General features: G+C 36.4%; 1 protein-coding gene across 10 annotated transcripts in view; it reads left to right on the plus strand.

Annotated features, from left to right (window-relative positions):
- Positions 1–26,908, plus strand: part of LYST (lysosomal trafficking regulator) — a 176,208-nt gene that overhangs the window by 60,448 nt on the left and 88,852 nt on the right. For all 10 annotated transcript variants that reach the window (XM_086382817.1, XM_086382820.1, XM_086382815.1 and 7 more), the window contains 9 exons: positions 4,519–4,628; positions 6,361–6,778; positions 7,915–8,059; positions 9,461–9,634; positions 14,484–14,644; positions 15,481–15,671; positions 17,793–18,038; positions 22,831–23,004; positions 23,914–24,063. In XM_086382817.1, the coding sequence (XP_086238943.1) occupies positions 4,519–4,628; positions 6,361–6,778; positions 7,915–8,059; positions 9,461–9,634; positions 14,484–14,644; positions 15,481–15,671; positions 17,793–18,038; positions 22,831–23,004; positions 23,914–24,063 (1,769 nt within the window). The remainder of the gene's footprint in view (positions 1–4,518; positions 4,629–6,360; positions 6,779–7,914; positions 8,060–9,460; positions 9,635–14,483; positions 14,645–15,480; positions 15,672–17,792; positions 18,039–22,830; positions 23,005–23,913; positions 24,064–26,908) is intronic.

Here is a 26,908-nt window from a genome sequence, read left to right on the forward strand (position 1 = left end):
GTTTGTCATAGCTTTTCTTCCAAGGAGCAAGTATCCTTTAATTTCATGGCCACAGTCACCATCTGCAGTGATTTTGAAGCCCAAGAAAATAAAGTCTCTCACTGTTTCTATTCTTCCCCATTTATTTCCCATGAAGTGATAGGACTGGGTGCCATGATGTTCGTTTTTTGAATGTTGAGTTTTAAGCCAACTTTTTCACTCTCCTCTTTCACTTTCATCAAGAGGTTCTTTACTTCCTCTTTGCTTTCTGCCATAAGGGTGATGTCATTTGCATGTCTGAGGTTATTGCTGTTTCTTTGGGCAAACTTGATTCCAGCTTGTGGTTCATCCAGCCCGGCATTTCACATGATATACTCTGCATTTAAGTTAAATAAGCAGGGTGACAAAATACAGCTTTGACATATTCCTTTTCCAATTTTGAACCAGTCCATTGTTTGATGTCTGGTTCTAGCTATTGTTTCTTACGAGACTGTAACCCAGTCTAAAGGATTGCTGCTCTGTCAGGTATTACTTGAGTGCCTACTCTCTTCTTTGTACTTTCACAGACATTTTAGAAATTCATAATGAATATATAATATGGTCATATTATATATACTAGATAGAACCCTAGATTTTAGCCCTAGAAACCTAAAGTTTAATTGGAGGATTAAGGCTGACATGCATAAAATGTCAATTTGGGCTTGTCACATATTTTCTCATGGTTAAATTCAAGTTATGCATTTTGGGCAGGCATACCTCAGTGCATCATATCCAGGGGTTCATGGTATCTGTATCTTAGCAGTGATGATGTTGCCTTTGATCACTTGGTTAAGACAATATCTTGCAAGGTGCTTCCATTGTTAAGTTACTATTTTCTCTTTATAATTAGTGTCTTGTGGGGAGATAGCTTGAGACTATGTAAATATCCTTTTTCTGTCTTACTTTAACCTACTCATTTTAGTATCCATTGATGATTTTTGACTGAAATAATTAATATGGTGGTATTTGTCAAATAGGAATTTTCTATTTCCATGATTCCTTCATTTCTTAATTGGAATTACACTGTGAGGAAAGCCTTCCCTTCTTCTCCATTTACTTAATTATGGCTATATCTTTATATATTGTGCTGGCACTTAATGGACCTTTTTAATCTGAAGACTTATTTGTATCTTAGCTCTGAGAAATTCTATTCCATTATCTTTTAATAACAGCTTTATTGAGGTATAATTCATGTACTTGAGATATAATCAACATACTATATATTTCACCCATTTGAAGTATACAGTTTACTGTCTTTTAGTATATTCAGAATTGTCCATTTAAAAATTTTTCTGTCACCCCAAAAGAAAGTTTTACAGAGAGTTTGAGCCTAGTATAGAAAGTACCTAGGTTAACATTAGTATATTTGCTATAGTTAATGTACCTATATTGTTAGATTATTAACTAGAGTTCATAGTTTATTCAAATTGCCTTCATATGTACTTAATGTTCTTCTTCTGTTTAAAGATCTTATCCAGGATTCACATTGCATTTTGTTGTCATACCTCTTTAGGTTCCCTCTTGGCTGTGACAGTTTCTTAGACTTTCCCTGTTTAATGACCTTGAGAGTTTTAAGGAGGACTGATCATGATGTCTTCCTACTGGAATTTGTCTGATTTTTTTTCATTGTGTATCTCACTGTAGTTTTTATTTGCATTTCCATAATGATAAGTGATGTTGATCATCTTTTCATGTGCTTGTTAGCCATTTGTATATCTTCTTCAGAGAAATGTCTATTCAAATCATTTATGCTTTTTAAAAATCAGGGTGTTTCTTTTGTTGTTGTTGAGTGTTAATTATTCTCTGCATGCTCTAGTTACTCTCTGTATACTCTGCATAGCAACTCTTCTGCTGCTGCTTTTCCCCTTGGTTAGGCAGCTCGGCCAGTCTGCAGACTTTACAGTTATAGTTGGTAGCCCTAATGCATACATCCTGCCTTTTGTTGGCAGAATCCATTCAGTTTCTTTAGAGAACAGTTAACAAGTTTGGGGCCTAATGGTAAATGATGAATTATCTGTGCTGAATACTCAGAATAAGGGAGAGAGGTACATGTTCACAAACAAACCTTTTATTAATCCCTGTGCTTGCAGCCCTGTTGTTACTTTCTCCCCAGATTTTGCACAGATTGGCTCTCCATTCCTCTGAGTCCCTTTGTAATTCAGAGAGTCCTAGGCTGCAGCTTTCTCTTTTACCTCTCTATCCTTCCATCTGCAGGAAATATTTTTAAATCTCTCACTTGATGTGCTCCTAGTGCCCACTGCCTCCCCTGCTTTTTTCCTATTATGGGTTTCTTCCTTTTTGTTATTCTGTACTTTTAGTCCAGTGACTTTGTGGTGATAGAGGGGTGTGTGTGTCTGTGTCTCTAGTCCCCCATTTTGAACTGGAACCAATTAGTTTTGAACTGAAAAAAAAAAAAAATCCACACACATACACTTTACTTTGGTCATATTATTTTCTTACTCTAAAACCTGTAACTGATTCATGTTCAGTTCAGTTCAGTCGCTCAGTCATGTCTGACTCTTTGCAACCCCATGAACCTCAGTACACCAGGCCTCCCTGTCCATCACCAACTCCTGGAATTTACCCAAACTCATCCCCATTGAGTCGGTGATGCAACCCCTTCTCCTCTCGCCTTCAGTCTTTCCCAGCATCAGGGTCTTTTCCAGTGAGTCAGCTCTTCACATTAGGTGGCCAAAGATTTGGAGTTTCAGTTTCAACATCAGTCCTTCCAATGAACACCCAGGACTGATCTTTAGGATGGACTGGTTGGATCTCCTTGCAGTCCAAGGGACTCTCAAGAGTCTTCTCCAACACCACAGTTCAAAAGCATCAATTCTTTGGCTCTCAGCTTTCTTTATAGTCCAACTGTCACATCCATACATGACCACTGGAAAAACCATAGCCTTGACTAGATGGATCTTTGTTGGAAAATAATGTCTCTGCTTTTTAATATGTGATTCATGTTACTTACAGGATAAAGTCCATGCTATTTCTTAGTCTCCTTGCAATTTTCTTTCTGTGTCAGTTCATGGCTTCTATAAAACATGTTGCTGAAACAGGACTTCTGTTCTTAGGTTTTGATTCAGAATTATTTTGTCATATCCAAAAGGGAGATAATATTTATTTTGTAGGACTTTTTGTTTAGGATCAGCTGAGATAATGCATGTAAATATACTTTGATCACTTTAATATATATGCAATATATATGCTACAAATATTATTTATTATTTTACTCTCAAATGTTCTATGAATTTGTGTATTATACATGTAATATATATATAGCATATGTAATATATACAAATATTATTCATTATTTTACTCTCAAAAGTACTATGAATTTGTACATTACCAGTTATATTTCATACTAAGCCTCATGATAGAATAAAGTGTTCAAACTAATCTTTTTTTTTTAATTTTATTTTATTTTTAAACTTTACATAATTGTATTAGTTTTGCCAAATATCAAAATGAATCCATCACAGGTATAAATGTGCTCCCCATCCTGAACCCTCCTCCCTCCTCCCTCCCCATACCATCCCTCTGGGTCGTCCCAGTGCACTAGCCCCAAGCATCCAATATTGTGCATTGAACCTGGACTGGCATCTCGTTTCATACATGATATTTTACATGTTTCAATGCCATTCTCCCAAATCTTCCCACCCTCTCCCTCTCCCACAGAGTCCATAAGACTGTTCCATACATCAGTGTCTCTTTTGCTGTCTCGTACACAGGGTTACTGTTATCATCTTTCTAAATTGCATATATATGTGTTAGTATACTGTAATGGTGTTTTTCCTTCTGGCTTACTTCACTCTGTATAATAGGCTCCAGTTTCATCCACCTCATTAGAACTGATTCAAATGAATTCTTTTTAATGGCTGAGTAATACTCCATTGTGTGTATGTACCACAGCTTTCTTATCCATTCATCTGCTGATGGACATCTACGTTGCTTCCATGTCCTGGCTATTATAAACAGTGCTGCGATGAACATTGGGGTACACGTGTCTCTTTCCCTTCTGGTTTCCTCCGTGTGTATGCCCAGCAAACTAATCTTTAGTGATATTTAAATGTTTTCATAATTTTTAATATTTCTACTTTTGTTTATAGCATCTAATTTTCTCTTTAGAAAGTTATAGTTATAAATTAAACATTTTCAACATGAGAAGGTAGCAGACTCTTTTACAGTACCTAACAGCGTCAGCTTATTTAAGAAATACTGTATTAATTTATGCTTCTTTAAATAACCTTATTTTACTTTGAGCTAACCACTCTTTCAGAAAAGTGGTTTTACTGTTTTTTTGTCAGCTGGTTAGTTGGTTTTCATTTAGTGATATTGCTATTTCTTCAGCAAATATTTGGATTATTAGATTAATTATAATCCATTTAAGATGTGACAATAGTATTGATATTTAATCTCTTTCAGTGAAATTGTTTTTTCAGTTCCTTTAATTATTGTATATTGGCTTTAATTTTTCCCCTCTCTCTTTCTTTAATTTAGCATGCCAGAGAGTACTGGTGGATCTTTTGGTATCTTTGATGAGTTCAAGAACATGTTCAGAAGAGCTAACCCTTCTTTTGAGAATATTTCTGGAGAAATCTCCTTGTACAGTAAATATGCTATAATTTGACATTTTTTCACTGATGCCTAATAGAATTTTTTTTTTTAGAAATCACTAAGCTCCCTCTTTTGATGTGGTAACTGTTATACAGTCAACTCCATGTTATTGTGTGAAATTCTCAATTTTTTTTTAATTTAATTTAATTTTTTTTGCTGTTAATATCGGGTCTTTCCCTGCAGAGTTTTTTAAAAAATTTATTTATTTTAATCGGAGGCTAATTACTTTACAATATTGTAGTGGTTTTGCCATACAAAATTCTCAATTTTATTATTATACAATGTTAACTATTTCACTTCTGTTTTGGCAAGCTAGATACATCATTGGGGTCATAATCCCTTTACCTGATTCCACCCCAAGTCTATGTGCTTAAGAAATGCTGAATAATTTTAATTACTAAAGATAATTATGAGTAATGATAACCATTTTGAAGGTTATCATGTTTTTTAGAAAATTATTATTCACTCTTCATTTATCTTCTATCACTTGTCTGTTGGTGCAACTTAGTGATTTTTAGACTCTTCTTTGCCGAGAAGCCCATTTTTATAATGAAATCTTGACTCAAAGCTTAAGCATTAAAACAGAAAGCCTTGGAGCTACTTTCTTTGAAGTAGGATTGGAGAATGTTCCTTGAGCCCTGCCTGTTTCACCACCCTACTTGAGCCTTATAGACTCTGAAGGAGCTCTGTGGAACATGAGGTCAAAAACCACTAGTGCAGACATTGAGGACTGACTATGTATTTATGGGATGTTTCTGTTCTATTTTTTCTGAGTTCATTTATCATAGTAATCGACATTAGATGTTATTTTATGAATGGGTAGGACATTGTACTGGCTTAATCTTTTCTGTTTTTTTTTACTAGTCTCCTTAGTCATTGCTTTTCCCTTTAATTAAATACTTGTTTCCTCTCATCTCTTTTGTACATTCTGTGTTTCAGTTTAACCAGAAACTTGTAATTATAAATAAATCTAAAAAAGATGAAAATTTTTTATTTGATTAGGGAAAAGGCATGTAAAATAAGGTGGATAGTAACTGAGCACTCAATTTTATGAAGTCAGTCATGCCATAAATACCATTCAGAAACCTAAAGAATTTTCAAGGTCTCTGGTTCTATCCCTCATTTAAAAATAATTGAGAGAAGTAACTGTAGTGCACTTGGAAATAAACACCTTTCTTTGGTAGACAGTAGATATGATTCCCGATACAATCATTGTACTTAATTTCTAATACTTAAAACCAGCTCAGAACTTTTTAGGTTTGAACCTTTTTAAAATCTTCTAAATCTAAAACAAATTAACCACAAGAGATTATATGTTTTAAGACTGAAATCTCTTTCATATTTTGAAAAGTGAAAGTGAAGTTGCTCAGTTGTGTCTGACTTTTTGCGACCCAATGGACTATAGCCTACCATGCTACACCGTCCATGGGATTTTCCAGGCAAGAGCGCTGGAGTGGGTTGCCATTTCCTTCCCCAGAGGATCTTCCCAACCCAGGTATCGAACCTGGGTCTTCTGCATTGTAGGTAGACACTTTACCGTCTGAGCCAATATCGTAACGCACAAAAATGAAAATTTTAATGATATAGTAGGTAGGAAGTTATTTAAATATAAATGCTGATATACGTATGTGTATGTTTGTATTTTTGTTTATAACCTGATTTTCAAGATTATTATGTACCTTGTAACATGGCTGTAAAGTTTTGTTTGGTTTTCTCTTCCTTTAGGAAATTCTTCTTCTGGGTATTCTGAAAATTGTTGAAAGTGACATTACTATGAGTCCTTCACAGTATCTAACCTTCCCTTTACTGCATACTCCAAATTTAAGCAATGGTGTTTCATCACAAAAGTGCCCCGGGATCCTCAACAGTAAGGCCATGGGGCTGTTGAGAAGAGCGAGAGTGTCACAGAGTAAGAAAGAGGGCGACAGTGAGAGTTTTCCCCAGCAGCTGCTTTCCTCTTGGCACATAGCCCCGGTCCACTTGCCTTTGCTTGGACAGCCACACCTGTCAGAAGGTTTCAGCATTTCCCTGTGGTTTAATGTGGAGTGTATCCATGAACCTGAAAGTACCACAGAAAAAGGAAAGAAGACAAGGAAAAGAAACAAGTCACTGGTTTTATTGGACAGTAGTTTTGATGGAACAGGTATGACAACAGCATTATCTGTGTACTAAGACTTTTCAGAAGGCAGTTTTAGTTGAGCACTAGGAACACAGTGATACTCTGACTTACTGTCCACACGTTCTTCATGGAATGCCTGAGTGATGGTAGGTTCTGACGTACCAAAGCCTGAGTGGTCGGACAGCCTTAAACACTATTTTCTTCTGTACTTTTGCTTAGTGTGGGGTGGGAGGGGGAGTATGAGGAGGGAGGCAGGTGGACCACCACATACACAACTGCTCTGGGATCACCAACCCCATTTTATGCCTCTGTCGTGGTCCCATTACTGGGTTAGGGTGGCTCCTGATACTTGAAAAGGAAGGCGTAGAACCCTGTAGCCGCTTTACCATCCTTCTCTTACCTGTTCCCTGTCTCCTGTCATTCCACCTCCATTTCATCTCCTTTCTCTCTTGTAGTTCAAGCTCTCCTTCTTACGCTGTATCTTACCTCAGTGCCTCTCTCCTAGTTCCTGTCACAAAATGTGTAACCCCATCAGCCAACCTCCAGAGTGAGAATAAATTTCATTCCAGTTCTTTCTACAGCCTATTGAATCACTCTTTTGTGACTATGAAACTGCTAGGTAGAAAGGACTTGTTCATTAAAAAGCAGTTTATGGTGGTAGGAAAATGGGCTAATTCTTATGGTCTGTGGAATGAATGAAATGACTGAGCCAGAGGTTTGGCTTCCACTGACCTATAGATAGAGAAGAAAACCTTAATGACACTGTCAAGACTGAAGGGTGGGAAGTGTCACCTGGTATCTACAGTTGGAGCTCTGAGTCTACTTTTCCACAGACATATTTCCAAGTTATTAGCATAGCATACTTAGGTATTTTTATGGGTTAGCCTAGGAAGTTGAACTTTTAAGAAATCTTAGCAGATAATTTAATGTGTTGGGTAGTTAATACAGTTTTCTTTTATAAATTGTACATCGAAAGAGCAGAGCAAAATGACCTAATACAGAAAACTCTCCATGTACATTAGATAGCACCTCATCGGTAATATCACATGTACATTGTTTAGACCTGTCAATTCTTAGGTGGCAAAATTCAATTTACATTACTTTTCCACTCAGTTTTTGTCAGATGCTTGACTAATCATCCTAACATCTTTTTTTCATAGAGAACAACAGACTGGAAGGTGCAGCATATGTGAATCCTGGTGAAAGGCTCATAGAAGAAGGTTGTGTTCATATGATCTCATTGGGATCCAAAGCACTGATCATCCAAGTGTGGGCTGATCCCCACACCGGCACTTTTATCTTTCGGTAATAATTATCCTCAACTCTGCCCCCCATGAATAGCTTAGGTATTTAAATAATTTATGTAAAAGACATTAATGTGAAATCTGCTATAAAGATAATTGTGACAAAATAGAAAACTCTTATTTAAAAAAAAGAAGGTAGATTCAAACAATATAATCTTTGTAATAATATATAAAATCTGTAATTAAACTCTAAGTTCACTATGTTAATTCTCAGTGTATCTTAGACCAAATACTTACTTAAGTCTTATATATGGATGTATTCTATCTGATTGCAGTGATCTTATGATGTTGTTAACAGGCAGCTGTTTTTCATGGAGATTATATATTTAATAGCCATTATCTCATAGACTTAGGTTCTCATTGCTGTCTTGTCCTTTTTTCTTGGCTCCTTTGTTAACTAGTATAGATACAAGTCTTTTATTTGTACTGAGTGAATATGAATGGTATGATACTATTTTTATAAATATGTAAAAGTTGGATCATAAAGAAGGTGGCTGAGCGCTGAAGAATTGATGCTTTTGAACTGTGGTGTTGGAGAAGACTCTTGAGAGTCCCTTTAACTGCAGGGAGATCAAACGAGTTAGTCCTAAAGGAAATCAGTCCTGAATATTCATCGGAAGGACTGATGCTGAAACTGATGCTCCAGTACTTCAGCCACGTGCTGCAAAGAGCCAACTCGTTGGAAAATACCCTGATGCTGGGGAAGATTGAAGGCAGAAGGAGAAGGGGATAACAGAGGACAAGATGGTTGAATGGCATCACCGACTCAATGGACATGAGTTTGAGCAAACTCTGGGAGATGGTAAAGGACAGGGAAGCCTGGCAAGCTGCAGTCCATGGGGTCGCAAAGAGTCAGGCACCGCTGAGCAACTGAACTACAATAATGTTTATTAAAATTTAAGTAAAATATTTTACTTAGGGATCTGCATTCTGTAAATGTTATAAAGGTTACTAGGTAGTTTATGTAAATTATATCTTAATTCTCTTAGTAATCCCTCAGAGTAGGTTAGACCAATGATACATACTAGCATTTAGATATTTATGTATATGTATTAATTTCTGTATGAAGCAAACATTGCACTAAAAGGGCAATGGGTATATAGATAGTAATAATAAATTTTTTTTTTTGCAAATTGAATCCTGAAGATTATTGCCCAAATTGTTAATACTAGCAAATGAGCCAAATCTGTTTTTAAGTTCATGAATTGAGGTTATAGTATAATAAAATAATCAAGCAGATTATGATATAAAACAAAGACCTCCTGACTTTTCAAGTTAGTTTAATACTAGAACTGGTTTTTAAATTTTACTTAAATATCTAGAGTTATACTTAACTATACATGTTAAAAACTGATACCAGAAATTTCATGTTTCAGCCTATACCTTTACTCTTTTTGTTCAGTGTCTGCATGGATTCAAACGATGATACAAAAGTTGTGTTACTAGCACAGGTTGAATCACAGGAGAATATTTTCCTCCCAAGCAAATGGCAACATTTAGTACTCACCTACTTACAGCAGCCCCAAGGGAAAAAGAATATCCATGGGAAAATCTCCATATGGATCTCTGGACAGAGGTATGAAACACTTTTAGTAAATACTTAATAATCTCAGTTATAATTTTAATTATTATGTTACAGCTTCTGATACAAATTACAAAAAGACTGTAGATGAAATTTACTGTATTTTAATAGGAATCTGTCAAGTGAGATATTTTTCTTTTTTATCACTTACATACAAAATTAATTTGCCTTAGAAGAAACTGTTGAAGATTAATATTTGGATCTGGGGGACCATGCACAAATCTGAACATTTAGACATTTATGAATTTAGTCCAGCAAGGCCATATAAGATAAATCCATAAGGCATTATTTAAGTGGCTAATAAAGCTAATACCAAAATTAAATCTAGAGTTTCAAAAGAAATTAGAATGACTAGAAAAAAATATAAACCAGTATATTAAGATAGAAACCTAGAAATATACCACATGAAATATACCAGGTTTGGTTATAGTACTATTTGACTTTTACAAACCAGGAGAACTGTGAGTCAAATTAATAAGAAATATCTTGTGAAATATCTTAATGTAAAGTTTAACTCAGAGAGAGTTGTAAGGTATCTTGGATTTGTAAGAGTTGCAAAGTATTTTATTGAATGAAATAGCATGAAAGGGAATACAGAATTGGAAACTAGTATAACACAGGAAAGGACCGAGCTGGTTGGAAGGAATATCTAAGTTGAATGATGAAAAAGAAAAATGAACGGGCATGGTGATGCTGTGTGACAGCAGCTTTGAATCCAGGATGAGGCTGCTAGACCTTTTGCAAGGTGCTTTATATACATTATCGTCCAATTCTCTCTAAAGTCTCTCAGAGTAGATTAGATCATAGAGATAACATATACCCTCAGCACAAATTAATTGATTTTTTTGTTCATTTGTTCATCAAATATTTATTGAGGAATTGCTATGTGCTGAGCACATGCAATATTAGGCCTGGGAGCTTGGTAAACAAGACAGACATGTCCCCTGCCTTTTGGGGGTTCATAGTTCAGTGAAGAAGCAGACAGCAAGGTACACAATTAAACGCGTGTGTATAAATCATGATAGGTACTGTGAAGACAACAAATGGGTCCCGAGACAGAAAATACCTGGTTTCCTGCTTAAGAGAAGGGCATCAGGGAAGACCTATCTAGAAAGAGATTATTTAAGCTGAGACCTGAAGGAAGGAGATGGAGTTTTGCATGAACAAGAGGGAGGAAGAGCGAGCCAGGCAGAGGAAAGGGCCTGTGAGAAAGAAGGGAAGCCTGTGTGCCTGTCAGCTCTGCTCTGGAGGCTGCGGGAGTCGACTGCTTACAGCCTTGCAGCCTCAGGAAGGCTGGGAGAAGAGGCTTGTGAACAGCTTTGGGGTAGCCAGTCCGCAGTGTCTGCCAAAGGAAACAGTTTATTCATTTTAAAAAGTACATGAAAATATGTCATTGAATCTCAATTTCTGTAATCCAAAGAAAATATTTTCTGAGAAGTTCTGTCTTCACAACTGCCTAAGCCTGAAGGCAGCTGTGGCACATCAGTATATGTTTCCAGAACCTTGAATTGGTTGGGATTGCGGATGGGACTGTGAGAGTCTGATGGACACTCTTCTCATTTCTGGAACTCTCAGCACCTACCAGGCAGTGTAGTAAGCACTTTGCACAGATGACCTCATTTAGTCCTTCTAGCCGCACAACAAAGTAAGAGATGCCTCTGTCCTTCCATGTGAGGCAGCGGAAACCCAAAATGCTGCTTGCAGTGAGGAGGGTGGCTGAAACTCAACCTGGACTCTGAGCCTGGATAGAGCCCTGCTTTAAAACCCTCTGCTCTCTTTAACGGGCTTCCCAGGTGACTTGGTGGTAAAGAATCTGCTTGCCAGTGCAGGGGATGCAGGAGGAAGATCCCCTGGAGGAGGAAATGGCAACCCACACCAGTATTCTTGCTTGGAGAATCCCATGGACAGAGGAGCCTGGCAGGCTACAGTCCATGGGGGTCACAAAAAGTTGGACACGACTGACCATCCACATACATGCTTTACTAACCCTACAGCCTTTTGGTGAGTCAGGCAGGCTGACAGATATAGGAATCATAAACTAATCATTACACATATTCAGAATGAGTGTCTAGATGTTCTCTGTGGCCAGTTCTGAAGTTATGAACATAGCACTCAATTTTTACTCACCCACTTATTTGAACATTACTTTGAATTTACCATTTGGTATAAGTTAATGATTTTATCTAGTAAAAGAGCATTGAGCAAGTGATCAAGGAATATAAGGAATATATTATTCCTTTGATTTAAATTTGGCACTCTATCACTCTCGGAACTAATAAAGTTATTTCTACAAGTAATACATTTCAAGATGTAACGACACTGAAAAAAAATTGTTAATATTTTCTGCTAATTTTTATTTGATGAACAGAACACAAATCTGGTAGGAATATATGGCACATAGTAGATAGTGTGAATTATTTTAGTGTTTGTTGAACTCATCTTGTATTGATTTTACAGGTTTTCTTTACCCTTAAGAACTGAATTAAGTCATAGTGCCACTAGGTGGCAGTACTGTTTCAGTTACAGCCATTTAGTTGGTTCAAGAGAGAGATGCCTGCACAGGAATAGGTGTCTCACTATAATGTTGTATGTCAATTGAACTTCAATAAAAAGGTTAGATCACATCTTTCCTTTGTTAATAATATTCCTATTTAAATAGCTAAATGTATATATTAAGTATGGAATAGAAAGCCTTAAGGGAAAATTTTTAAATAAATATATACCAAGATAGAATTTCTCATTATTAGCTTATTCTAAGTGCTTTGTCTTCGGAGAAGGCAATGGCACCCCACTCCAGTACTCTTGCCTGGAAAATCCCATGGGCAGAGGAGCCTGGTGGGCTGCAGTCCATGGGGTCGCTGAGGGTCGGACATGACAGCGATTTCACTTTCTCTTTTCACTTTCATGCATTGGAGAAGGAAATGGCAACCCACTCCAGTGTTCTTGCCTGGAGAATCCCAGGGACGGGGGAGCCTGGTGGGCTGCCATCTATGGGGTCGCACAGAGTCGGACACGACTGAAGCGACTTAGCAGCAGCAGCAGCAGCAAGTGCTTTGTCTTATTCACAAACTTTGTCTTTACAAGCTACCTTCATTATCTTAAGAGAGTTTAAAACACTCTAGAATGAGGCAAGAGCTCGGCACTCTGCAATTTAAACAAGAAGATGAAGTTCTCCCATTGTGTGTGTCTCTAGGAGAAAGCATTAGTTTACCTTTTCCTACTTTGCCTTTTGTGAGGGTTCCTATAACTTTTATCCATGAAGAAAAGCAAGAGATTAATCAAAAGCTCTGCAGTATTTAGTGCTGAAAACAAAGAAAATGCAAAAAAAGCATTGGCGTTTCAGTGCCTTGTCAGAACAAAACCTGAAGAAGTGATACTCTTCCTGATTAGTTTTTGAAGAGGGCATGAGGTTTTAGGAATTGTGTACTGAGATGGGAGACTTTCTGGTAAAATCAGGGAGAGGTGGTAGATTTGTATTTTAAACCAGGAAGGTGAATTTGTAGAAGTCAAGTGGCAAAGGAAACTTGCAACAAATGTCCAGTCATACTTCCCTTGGCCTGGTGCGGATCACCAGGCGTCTCTGCCCCTTCCTCTTCTTTGGGGGGTTGTGGACCACCAGCACCTTGGACCAAGAGACAAGAGGATCAGTCCTTCTCTCTCGCCCATTACCAATTATCCAATACTGAACCAAGAAACTTGTTCAAGAATTTCGTGTTATTAAACATTCACACTTCAAAAATCCCTGAAGTACCTCATTGTGGTTTTGATTTGCATTTCTCTGATAATGAGTGATGTTGAGCATCTTTTCATGTGTTTCTTAGCCATCTGTATGTCTTCTTTGGAGAAATGTCTATTTAGTTCTTTGGCCCATTTTTTGATTGGGTCGTTTGTTTTTCTGGAATTGAGCTGCAGGAGTTGCTTGTATATTTTTGAGATTAGTTGTTTGTCAGTTGCTTCATTTGCTTCATTTCACACCAGTCAGAATGGCTGCGATCGAAAAGTTTACAAGCAATAAACGCTGGAGAGGGTGTGGAGAAAAGGGAACCCTATTACGCTGTTGGTGGGAATGCAAACTAGTACAGCCACTATGGAGAACAGTGTGGAGATTCCTTAAAAAACTGGAAATAGAACTGCCTTATGATCCAGCAATCCCACTGCTGGGCATACACACTGAGGAAACCAGAATTAAAAGAGACATGTGTACCCCAATGTTCATCGCAGCACTGTTTATAATAGCCAGGACATGGAAGCAACCTAGATGTCCATCAGCAGACGAATGGATAAGAAAGCTGTGGTACACATACACAATGGAGTATTACTCAGCCATTAAAAAAAATACATTTGAATCAGTTCTAATGAGGTGGATGAAACTGGAGCCTATTATACAGAGTGAAGTAAGCCAGAAAGAAAAACACCAATACAGTATCCTAATGCATATATATGGAATTTAGAAATGGTAACGACAACCCTGCATGTGAGACACCAACAGAGACACAGATGTATAGAACAGTCTTTTGGACTCTGTGGGAGAGGGAGGGGGGAATGATTTGGGAGAATGGCATTAAAACATGTATAATATCATATAAGAAATGAATCGCCAGTCCAGGTTCAATGCAGGATACAAGAAACTTGGGGCTGGTGCACTGGGATGACCCAGAGGCATGGTATGGGGAGGGAGGTGGGAGGGGGTTCAGGATTGGGAACACGTGTACACCCATGGCGGATGCATGTTGATGTATGGCAACACCAATACAATATTGTAAAGTAAATAATAATAATAAAATAAAAATAAATAAAAATAAAAATCCCTGAAGTAATTGATTTAACTTTGTTTTTAATGTAGGAAGCCTGATGTTACTCTGGATTTTATGCTTCCAAGAAAAACAAGTTTGTCATCTGACAGCAATAAAACATTTTGCATGATCGGCCATTGTTTATCATCCCAAGAAGAATCTTTGCAATTGGCTGGAAAATGGGACCTGGGAAATTTACTCCTCTTCAATGGTATGTTTTTCCCCTTTAAAGCATTTTCAAGTTTTTCCTTCAGTTAACAAGTATTAAACTAAGTTAATTGTCCTGGATAAAGTATTTATCCCCGTTCCTTTACTTGTACTTAATAAGTACTGTATTTCCTAGATTCCAAGATGTACTGTTTTAACATATTTATAATCTAAGTGGTTCTTATAATTGATACATATATTTAATGCAAAGGCACATATCCTCCCCCACCCCACTGCCAAAGAGAAGCTTATATTAAATCACTTTATAATCCTAGAAAATGCATTATAGCAGGTAAAGTTAGACTGGCTGTCTCTCTTACTTATAATTTTAGTATATTATATAAAAATACCAAATTTTAGGTGAAGAAGAAATACATGATTTTTAAAAATGTATTACTCAACCTGCCACATAATAGCATTTAGACAGTGTTTATTGAATAAATAGATGGATGGATGAAGGAGTAATGATACCAATCCATATGTTGTTTTTAAAAGGAATTCACTGAGATAAAATTTCCATTTGCAAAAAAAAAAAAAGGACAAAACCAAAAAATCCCCTATTTTTAGCTTAAAGAACAAATATAAATATTATTACTTTATTTTACCAAGAGTTTTACAGATAACTTTATATATATACATATATATATATTAATTCATCTTACATCCAGAGTTGCTATAGATTACTTGCTCATTACACCAATTTGAAAATTGAGGCTTTATTAATTTTGAAAGATACAGTGAACAACTAAAGAATCTAGCAAAAACCCTCTGATTTCTTATTTTTATGAAAAATTCTGGAGTATTTTAAATAAGGAACTTTTTTTTTTTTTTGCTATTCAGGGGCTAAGATTGGCTCGCAAGAGGCATTTTATCTGTATGCTTGTGGACCCAACCATACGTCCATAATGCCATGTAAATATGGCAAGCCTGTGAATGACTACTCCAAGTACATTAATAAAGAAATTTTGCAATGTGAACAAATCAGAGAACTTTTTATGACCAGCAAAGATGTGGACATTGGTCTTTTAATTGTAAGTTTTCATTTTATAGGTTTTAACTTTTTAGAAACTGTTATGTATGTTTATTGAATGTGAATTAGCTGTGATTTGATTTTTAGAGTTTTTCTGTTTCTCAACATTTTCTTTACTTACAAATGTTTTTCTTTTTAATTAAAATACTTTGACTTCCTCAAAATTTGTTTTCAGGTTTCAAATTTTCATCTGCTTTTCCTTGGAACTATATTTCTATACTAAGTATTAGTTTAGGTTATACCTGTTGTTAATCATTCGAGAAAAACATTTATGATATAACATATAATACATGTTAGCCTTAAAAATTGCTTATTATATTTCCTTTCCATACTTATAAATAAGTGTTAATTTTTATTTATATTAATTTTAATTATACATATTCAGATTTTAGAATATTTATTCTTTAATACAACAGCAGCTAGGAATTTTGCTTTCAAATTATTGCTGATTCTGCTTATATGAGACTTTTGATTGCATTTTATATATTATTCTAATATATTGTTATACTAATACACAGTTTAGGAGTATTGTGATAGATACTTTTCATTATAGCAACTAGGAAACTGATCCTTCATAGTCTAAAACATGTAAGTCTTGAGTGGTATTAAGTATCTGTGGTAAAATAGATATAGAATTTAACTAAAGATCTGGTATTAGACCCACAATCTTTTTCTCCGTAAGGAATATTCAGAAATGGAGATTAAGGGCATTTTGGCTGTCCACTGTTATTGAATGGGGGCCAGAGATTGTAAATATTCTATAACGCACGGGTAGTATCCAACCAGAATCACCCAGAGGACTTGCCAAAACATAGATTGCTTCAGTAGATCTGAAGTGTGGCCCAAGAATTTGCATTTTTGACAACTTCCCAGGTGATGCTGCTGCTCTTGGTTGGGGCCCACATACTGAGTATCTCTGCTTTAGGAAGACCAAGGAGCTCGTACAATGGATGTTTGTTCAGATAATTTTAGCTCTCTAGTTTTTGGTTAATCCCTTTTTCACAAAAAAATACGTATTCTTAACCTTTTATTTTGCCTGAAAAGAATGGAGGTTATAATTCATAAAATTCAACAGAAATTATCACAAGTAAAAATTATACAGGTTTTATGTGAAAAATCTTTTTTGAAAGCATATTTTTTTAAGCCTGACTTTTTTAGCTTGCTATTTTGGGGTTATGAGACATCAGTAAGAGGTCAGACAGACATGGTGCCCTCCTAGCAAGGTGTTGGTATCAGATGGGACTTGTTTCAGATAATCGGCATTTTACCAGATTTTTAATGAAAACTACTGTAGATTTATGATTTTGTTTTACCCAGCATAATCATGTACAGTAGACTGTGTCATCAGTTTGGTTGGTCTGCAAAGGTGCTAGATGATGTCTGATGAAACTATACTTGCATCACGGTGGTGAAAATGATGGAAGCCCAGAGCCCCCAGCTGCTACACCATTTTCCACAAGCGTGATCTTCTGTAGCGGCCTCCATTGAGAGCACCTCAGAGTTCATTTTGTTTTTAAAGTTTACCATAATTTTTAAAGTAATTGATAGAATATTTGACAGAGAGCTAGAACCTAATCAAAACTACCCTTTGGTTGGGATAAATACTCACTTTGTTAGGTATGCTGATAGTTTGGAGTTTTATTCTAGTGGAAAGAATGCTCTAGTTTATAGAGTCATATTTAAAATGAGTAGGCAGCCCATGAGCAAATTCAATACCAAAATACGTTTGAATACATTGACCCAGAGTCCCATCTCATAGGGTTGTAACGATTGGTTACTATTTATAAATGCATAGAACAGTTCATAGAACATGAGTACGGTAGGGATTTGTTACTGGTGATAGGTGTAATTTCATGTTTATTCTCAAAAGATCAAAGCTGGAATTTTTCTCAGCCTTCATATGGTTTACATGTATTGACCACTCCTAAATGAAATGGGTCTTTTTCTTTGTGGAGAGCTGTCTTGCTTCTCATGTCTATCTTTGTTTTGTGCAGTGACTGTCTTTTTTAAAACAAAGAAAAAGATTTTTTGCTTGTCTTTTCACTTTGAAATAATCCATTTGCTAGTTGATAATGTACTTTTTAAACTGTTTAGTTATTGAAGGAAAATATTTGTGTTTCAGGAAAGTCTTTCAGTTGTATATACAACTTACTGTCCTGCTCAGTACACCATCTATGAGCCAGTTATTAGACTTAAAGGCCAAATGAAAACCCAACTCTCTCAAAGACCCTTCAGCTCAAAAGAAGTTCACAATATCTTATTAGAACCTCATCATCTAAAGAATCTCCAGCCCACTGAATGTAAAACCCTTCAAGGCATTCTGCATGAGATTGGTGGAACTGGTATATTTGTCTTTCTCTTTGCTAGGGTAAGAATCACTGATTGTAAATTTATTTAAAGAGAAACTACTTCTTTATTATTGATAACTTTTAGGATTCTTTTTTGATTAACAGTAAAGCTATGTATCAACTATATTAAACTTTCAAGATTAAAAAAGCACACATTGTTTAGAATGTCATCAAAGTTTCTACCACAATAATTTTTTTGTTAAAATTTCTTTTTAATTTATGAAGATTTGGGACTTCCTTGGTGTTCTTGTGGTTGATTTTCCACTCCCAATGCCAAGGGCACAGGTTCGATCCCTGGTCAGGGAACTAAGAATCCTGCATGCCACGTGGTCCAGCCAAATAAATAAATTAATTAAATAATTTATGAAGATGTCAGAGTCTTCTGTTATCTAGAAATGTAATTAGAACCATTAACTATTAAGTGTATAAGATTTAATATTGCCAATGAGAAAAAAAAATGCTATAATAAAAATAGAGAAGAAATGTATTTCTTAAAACAAGATTTGTGAAACTTGTTTTTCCCTTGAAACTTCCATATGCTTGGAGAAAAATAAAGGTCAACAAATAAGTACAAAAATAACTCATTTGGGATTGAAATTTTTTGAAAGAGAAGGAGAAAGTCAAAAAGTTTGACTCACACCATGGATACTGTTTTAGAGAATTAAGTTTATTTATCTGTTGTGTTTAGCCATCTGTGGACTGGAACAATCTCTTTCCTGAGGTGGAGTAGACAGTGGTTGTACATGACTGTTTCAAGGACTGCTGAAATCCAAATAGAGGGTACAAATGGTCTCGCTTCAGTACGAATCATTTCTACTTCCTTGTGGTCCAAATCCTTGTTTAATTAAAGCAACCCTGATCTTTTTCACTTCCAAATTTTATGCTTAAGTGTAACTTCTGCACCATTGTCATATGTCTCCCTTTCTTTTTTTTCTTTAGTGGGGGCACCTTTGATTACTTTTGTAATAAGAGACATATCAATGTTAGTTGTTATTGTTACTGTGCTTATAAAATAAATACTTGGTTAGCATTTGACCTGCCATACTCTAAGCTTTCTTTCTTTTTCTTTTTCCATTTTTAATAGCTTTTTTGCATGTAGTATCTAGTTGAATAGATAGTAAACTAGTGTTTTAAAATAAAAACTTTTCATTTAACTTCTCATCAACATTTTGTGATCTACTTTTATAGCTTTGTATAATTTCAAAATGTGTATACTTGGTTTTTCCTTTTTCATCAAGTTTAGTCGGTTCGGTTCAGTTGCTCAGTTGTGTCTGACTCTGCAACCTCATGGACTGCAGCACACCAAACTTCCCTGTCCATCACCAACTCCCAGAGTTTGCTCAAATTCATGTCCATCAAGTCAGTGATGCCATCCAGCCATCTCATCCTCTATCGTCCCCTTCTCCTCCTGCCTTCAATCTATCCCAGCATCAGAGTCTTTTCCAATGAGTCAGTTCTTTGCATCAGGTGGCCAAAGTATTGGAGCTTCAGCATCAGTCCTTCCAGTGAATATTCAGGACTGATTTCCTTTAGGATTGACTGGTTGGATCTCCTTGCAGTCCAAGGGACTCTCAAGAGTCTTCTCCAGTACCACAGTACAAAAGCATCAATTCTTTGGTGCTCAGCTTTCTTTATGGTCGAACTCACATCCATACATGACGACCGGAAAAACCATAGCTTTGAATAGATGGACCTTTATTGGCAAAGTAATGTCTGCTTTTTAATATGCTATCTAGGTTGATCATAACTTTTCTTCCAAGGAGCAAGCGTCTTAATTTCATGGCTGCAGTCACCATCTGCAGTGATTTTGGAGCCCAAGAAAATTAAGTCTGTCACTGTTTCCATTGTTTCCCCATCTATTTGCCATGAAGTGATGGAACCGGATACCATGATCTTCATCTTTTGAATGTTGAGTTTTAAGCCAACTTTTTAATTCTCCGCTTTCACTTTCATCAAGAGGCTTCTTTAGTTCCTCTTTGCTCTCTGCCATAAAAGTGGTGTCATCTGCATATCTGAGGTTATTTCTATTTCTCCTGACAATCTTGATTCCAGCGTGTGCTTCATCCAGCCTGGCATTTCACATGATGTACTCTGCATATAAAATAAATATTAAAGTTAAATAAGCAGAGTGACAATTTACAGCCTTGACATATGCCTTTGCCAGTTTTGAACCACTTTACCTGCTTCCTGAGAAATGGAACATTGTTCCATGTCAGTTTCTAACTGTTGCTCCTTGATCTGCACACAGATTTCTCAGGAAGCAGGTAAAGTGGTCATCTCTTGAAGAATTTTTCAGTTTTTTGTGATCCTCAGAAAGGCTTTAGTGTAGTCAATAAAACAGAAGTGGATATTTTTCTGGAATTTTCTTGCCTTTTCTGTGATCCAGCGGATGTTGGCCATTTGATCTCTAGTTTCTCTGCCTTCTCTAAATCCAGCTTGAACATCTGGAAATTCTTGGTTCACGTACTGTTGAAGCTTAGCTTGGAGAATTTTGAACATTACTTTGCTAGTGTTTGAGATGAGTGCAATTGTGTGGTAGTTTGAATGTTCTTTGGCATTGCCTTTCTTTGGGATTAAAATGAAAACTGACTTTTTCCAGTCCTGTGGCCACTGCTAAGTTTTCCAAATTTGCTGGCATATTGAGTGCAACACTTTCACAGCATCATCTTTTAGAATTTGAAATAACACAGCTGGAATTCCATCACCTCCACTAGCTTTGTTCATAGTGATGCTTCCTAAGACCCACTTGACTTCACACTCCAGGATGTCTGGCTCTAGATGAGTGATCACACCATCGTGGTTATCTGAGTCATTAAGATCTTTTTTGTATAGTTCTTCTGTGTTTTTTTGACACCTTTTCTTAATATCTTCTGCTTCTGCTAGGTCCATACCATTTCTGTCTTTTATTGAGCCCATCTTTGCATGAAATGTTCCCTTGGTGTATCTAATTTTCTTGAATAGATCTCTAGTCTTTCTCGTTCTGTTGCTTTTCTATATTTCTTTGCATTGATCACTTAGGAAGGCTTTCTTATCTCTCCTTGCTATTCTTTGGAACTCTACATTCAGATGGATATGTCTTTCCTTTTCTCTTTTGCCTTTCACTTCTCTTCTTTTCTCAGCTATTTGTAAGGCCTTCTCAGACAACCATTTTGCCTTTTTGCATTTCTTTTTCTTGGGGATGGTTTTGTTCACCACCCCCTGTACAATGTTACGAACCTCCATCCATAGTTCATCAGACACTCTATCATCAGATCTACTCCCTTAAATCTATTTGGCACTTCCACTGTATAATCAGAAGGGATTTGATTTAGGTCATACCTGAATAATCTACTGGTTTTCCCTACTTTTTTCATTTAGGTCTGAGTTTTGCAATAGGGAGTTCATGATCTGAGCCACAGTCAGCTCCCGGTCTTGATTTTGCTCACTGTATAGAGCTTCTCCATCTTTGACTGCAAAGAATATAATCAATCCAATTTTGGTATTGACCATGTGGTGACGTTCATGTCAGGGAGGCCTGGCGTGCTGCAATTCATGGGATCGCAAAGAGTCAGACACGACTGAGCGACTGAACTGAACTGAACTGAGAGTCGTCTCTTGTGTTGTTCGAAGAGGGTGTTTTGCTAAGACTGGTGCATTCTCTTGTTGAAACTCTGTTAGCCTTTCTGCTGCCTTTGTGCTGTACTCCAAAACCAAACTTGCCCATTACTCTGGGTATCTCTTGACTTCCTACTTTTGCATTCCAGTCCCCTATGATGAAAATGATGTCTTGTTTTAGTGTTTGTTCTAGAAGGTCTTGTAGGTCTTCATAGAACCTTTGAACTTCAGCTTCTTCAGCATTAGAGGTTGGGGCATCATTTTATTTTGATTACTCTTACACAGTGATGATCCCAAGAAAAATGATTAATTTTTTATCTCACATACATATAGGATCTTGCCAAAAAGAATTTTAAACTATGTTTTTACATACAGAAACTCTGTTCAGTATCATTCTTCCCCTACAAAAGTAAAATTCAGTTTCCTTAAAACCCTTACAGGTATAGCCTACCTCTTGAGCTTAATCTCCTCCATCCAGGTTGCAGCCAGATAGGCAGCCTGCAGCCTCCTAGACGTACTGTGAATCCAATCTTCATCTCTCTCCTGACTGCATCCCACCCTTAGACACCTGTTTATCCCTGCTTCCTGTGGTTTTGCTCTCTCTCCCAGTGATCTTCTTCACATAGGCTTCACATCCTGAGCAGGGTGGAGTCAGAAGTAGTTTTTGTGCTCTCATGCATTCATATTGTCTCACTCTTCTTTGCCTTTTCAAATCATAATAGGATGTTTGTTTCCTACATATAGTAGTTGCCAGAAAGCATTGGGGGAATTGAAGTACAAGTCACAATCCTTAGTTTTTATTCTTACGTCTTATGTTTTGACCTATCAGCAGGCCCCACTGGAGGTAGGTAGTCTGCCTGTTTACAGTCTGAGCAGTCTATTTCATCTTCCACAGCATAGAACATAGAGCCTGTTTGTTGACTAAGCATCAAAAATATGAGGCATTTTGCTGACACTTCAGATCACCAATAAAATGCTACTGACTTCTAAATATCAATGTTATTATAGTTAATTTATAGCATATTTGAGACATAAGAGCATGGAACTTATTGGTTTTATTTGTTTACAATTCTTAAGTAATTACAAACAGTGTCAGCAATAAAAAATAAACTTTCAAATAAAACTGATAGGTTGGTATTACATAATGGAAGATAACCCCACATGTTAAATTTTTAATCTCAAAAAATTAGAAAAAATTTATCTACTTTTTTTTTTTAGGTTGTGGAACTCAGTAGCTGTGAAGAAACTCAAGCGTTAGCATTGAGAGTTATACTCTCATTAATTAAATACAACCAACAGAGAATACATGAGTTAGAAAACTGTAATGGACTTTCCATGATTCATCAGGTGTTGATCAAACAAAAATGCATTGTTGGCTTTCACATTTTGAAGGTACATTCTCATAAAACTTATTCTAAGGGTTTCGTATGCAGTGATACTTACCTCTTCATTAAGTCTCCTGGTAATAGAGTTTCGTGTTTCAGTTATTTCTGAAGAAAATTAAGGAAACTTGATAGTATGTGTTTAATCAAACGAAGGCTCTTCTGGGTTTTTCGTCATTTAAATAATTACATTTTCATTTCCTTTAAAACATTTTAGAAGAATATAAGAAAAAATTAAGATTTTTAGATCTTGATAAGCCAATGATACCTCCTGGGCTGGCCCCTCCTTCTGTAGACTGGTGATAGTGACTCATATAGACTGCTGCTTGCTTCAGCCCACAGGTATGGGGGCGAACCCAGTTCTCCAGACACCTAGTGCTGTGCAGTTCTCAGGAGGCAGTGCTGCTGTAGAGTTATTATCTTAAAGCCGTATTAGCTTTTTACTGTGATTCAGCTGTAATCACATATTTAAATACCTTTCCAATTAAAAGCACTTGGTAACGTTGTGAAAGTATTTCTTCCCGAGGGTTCTAGTATTAAGGCAAAAGACCAATGCCTGTTCCCATGCCCCCAGACTCCAACTCTTAAAGTGAGCAAGATCCATACACTTGTGGCATGAATACTTCTTAGAAAAAGTTTAAAATTCAACAGATTCATTGAATTTTAAATATAGGGTATAGTTTATTTTACTCCATATTTGAAACTAAATAGTCATTTATAAATATTTGAAATTTGGGGGTTTTCTTATTACTTCAATTGTTTTACAAAACAAGGTAAAGATACCTTGTGAATTGCTGAGTTATTCAGTAGTTTTCTTTTGAATTTAATGTTATGACTGCTAAGATTGAAAGCTTAATATTTCTGTTGAATTTTTGGATTGATTATTGATGCATCTTGTATTAATGCTGTTTTTCTGTAGACCCTTCTTGAAGGTTGCTGTGGTGAAGATATCATTCATATCAATGAGAATGGAGAACTTAAGTTGGATGTCGAGTCTAATGCTATAATCCAGGATGTTAAACTGTTAGAGGAACTATTGCTAGACTGGAAGATATGGAATAAAGCAGAGGCATGTACTTTATGTGGCTAAAAAGCGTTTGTTATGAATTTACCCTCTTAGCAATTTTTACATGTACAGTACTAACCATATACACTTTGTCATATGGCAGATCTCTAGAACTTTTTCATTTGGTTTGACTACCCAGTGGACAACAGCTCCCCATTTCCCTTCCCCCGAGTCCCTGGCAGCCACCATTCTACATTCTGTTTCTTTGGTTTGATTGTATTAGATATTTAATACAAGTGGAATCATTCAGAGTTTGCCTTTTTGTGATTGGCTTATTTGACTTAGCATTGTGTCCTCAAGGATTATCCGTGTTATAACATATGACAAGACTGTTTTCTTTCTTACACTATTCCATTGTATGTGTTTTCCACTTTTTCTTTATCTGTTCATCTGTCATGGACACTTAGGTTGCTTCCACATTTTGGCTATTGTGAATTATGCTGCCGTGAACATAAATGTGCAGAGATCTCTCTGAGATCCTGTTTTCAGTTATTTTAGACACATATGCAAAAATAGGATTGCTGAGTCATATAGTAATTCTAATTTTTAAAAAACAGAATTACTATACCATACTATTTTCTGTAAGAGAGGCACCATTTTACAGTCCTACCAGCAATGTGCAAAGGATCCAATTTCTTTACCTGCTGCTGCTGCTGCTGTTAAGTTGCTTCAGTCATGTCTGACTCTGTGCGACCCTATAGACGGCAGCCCACCAGGCCCCGCCGTCCCTGGGATTCTCCAGGCAAGAACACTAGAGTGGGTTGCCTTTTCCTCCTCCAAATTTCTTTACCTGCTTACCAACAATTGTTATTTTTTGATAGTGTCTATTCTGTAGAATATGAGGTAGTAATAATAACTTGTAGTTTTGATTTGCATTTCCCTGATGATTGGTTGATGAAGAGCATCTTTTCATATACTTATTGACCCTTTGTATATGTTCTTTGGAAAGATGTCCATTCAGGTCATTTGATTATTTTTTTATTGAGTTATTTGATTTTCTGTTAATGAGTTGTAGGAGTCATTTATATATTCTACATACTAATCCCTTATCTCATATATGGTTTATAAGCGTTTTCTCCCATTTTGTATATTGCCTTTTCACTTTGTTGACTGTTTTCTTTGCTGCACAGAGAAACAAATGCTTTTAAATATTCATCTAATCAGTCTTCTCAAAAACAAAACAAATTTACTGCTTCAGTGTAGCATTAATTGTAAATGGAAATCTAGAGATTAATTTCTGTGCAAGGTTTTAGACAGCCATAGATAATGTTGATCTGGAGAGTCAGGATCAGAACTTTGGCTGCAGGTAGTAAAGTAGTTGGAGAAGGCAATGGCACCCCATTCCAGTACTCTTGCCTGGAAAATCCATGGATGGAGGAGCCTGGTAGGCTGCAGTCCATGGGGTCGCTAAGAGTCGGACATGACTGAAGCGACTTAGCAGCAGCAGTAGCAGCAGTAAAGTAGTTAGAGCAGTACTCATGCTGGAAAACACTTGAATCAATTAGAGACTTGCATTTACCATAAACTCTGAAAGGGAATCCTGCTAAGAGTGTGTAGAGTTGAGTCAAGGAGAGGGAAACGGACACACTTCTGAGTAGGGGAGCCATGTTGTCCAGAAGTCAGAGCTGTATCCGTTTGCGGAGCAAGGCTATGAAGTCTTGGCTTCATGGTAGGCATAAACTAAGGAGCATGCTTTGATCTTAGATCTAGGCAATCTTAACAACAGGATGATGGATTGTGTGGTCTTCACAAGGACCCAGCAAGGAAAGTGAATGTGGGGCTTTTTCCTTCTGCCCTAGCTAAAGTATAGTTTTTATGGTTTGGTTCGTAGAGCCTCCTCAGTTCTAGTGTAGACTGTAGATTGTCTAGAGTTATTTAGAGTGTAACACCATTATCATCAAATGCAACTGAAGACCAGTTCAACGTGTATACCTTTACAATTTTAAAATATTTGGTTGCTTCCAAATTTGGCAACAGTCACCCCAGACTTACTATCAATAACAAGTTATGAAGCTAAAGAAAACTTTTCTAATCTATCATTAACAAAAATAAATTTTGACCAAACATGCTAGAGGAGAGACAGATTATTTTTCTATTCTCCCTGTATAAAATTATATTACCAAATTATTGTTATATGAAGAAGCAGTCCAAGAATATGCTCCTACAAAATACAGGCGTAAGTATTATGGAGCTGTGTCAAGCAGCTAGCTTTTTCTAGATTTTATGGTATTTTTCAGTTTTTAAAACTTTCTATTTCATTGTGACTTCTCATTCTGAATAAATTCTCTTTCAGAATTTCAGAATGCACATCTCCATGTACATTCACATATAATATATATGCATTTGTGAGCTTCTCTGTTGGCTCAGCAGTAAAAAATCTGCCTGCCAATGCAGGAGACACAGGTCCAACCCCTGCATCAGGAAGATGCCCTGGAGAAGGAAATGACAACCCACTCCAGTATTCTTGCCTGTGAAATCCTCTGGACAGAGGAGCCTGATGGGCTACAGTCTATGGGTCACAAAGAGTTGGACACCACTTAGCAACTAAACAATAACAACATATATACGTATGTATAAAAATACCCATGATGTTGCAAGGAGAGAAAGCTAACGAACATAGGGATAGTAAATGCAAACAGATTGGATCGAAGGCGGTATGAATATAAACATGTAATAAAGAAATAGCTTAATTGTAGATTATAAGACTGAATCTTAACTAAAAATTGACAGCTGTGTTAGTATTTCAAAAGAGGATGCTAATTTGAGCATTAAAAAATTTTGACTAATAAGCAAAGTATTTTTTGGTCAAATTCAAAACTGGTATACATGGATACTTCTATGGATTTGA

Source organism: Bos grunniens, chromosome 28 (genome assembly GCF_055505025.1).
Source record: "Bos grunniens cultivar Pamir isolate PY7600 chromosome 28, Bosgru_T2T1.0, whole genome shotgun sequence".
Lineage (NCBI taxonomy): Eukaryota > Metazoa > Chordata > Mammalia > Artiodactyla > Bovidae > Bos > Bos grunniens.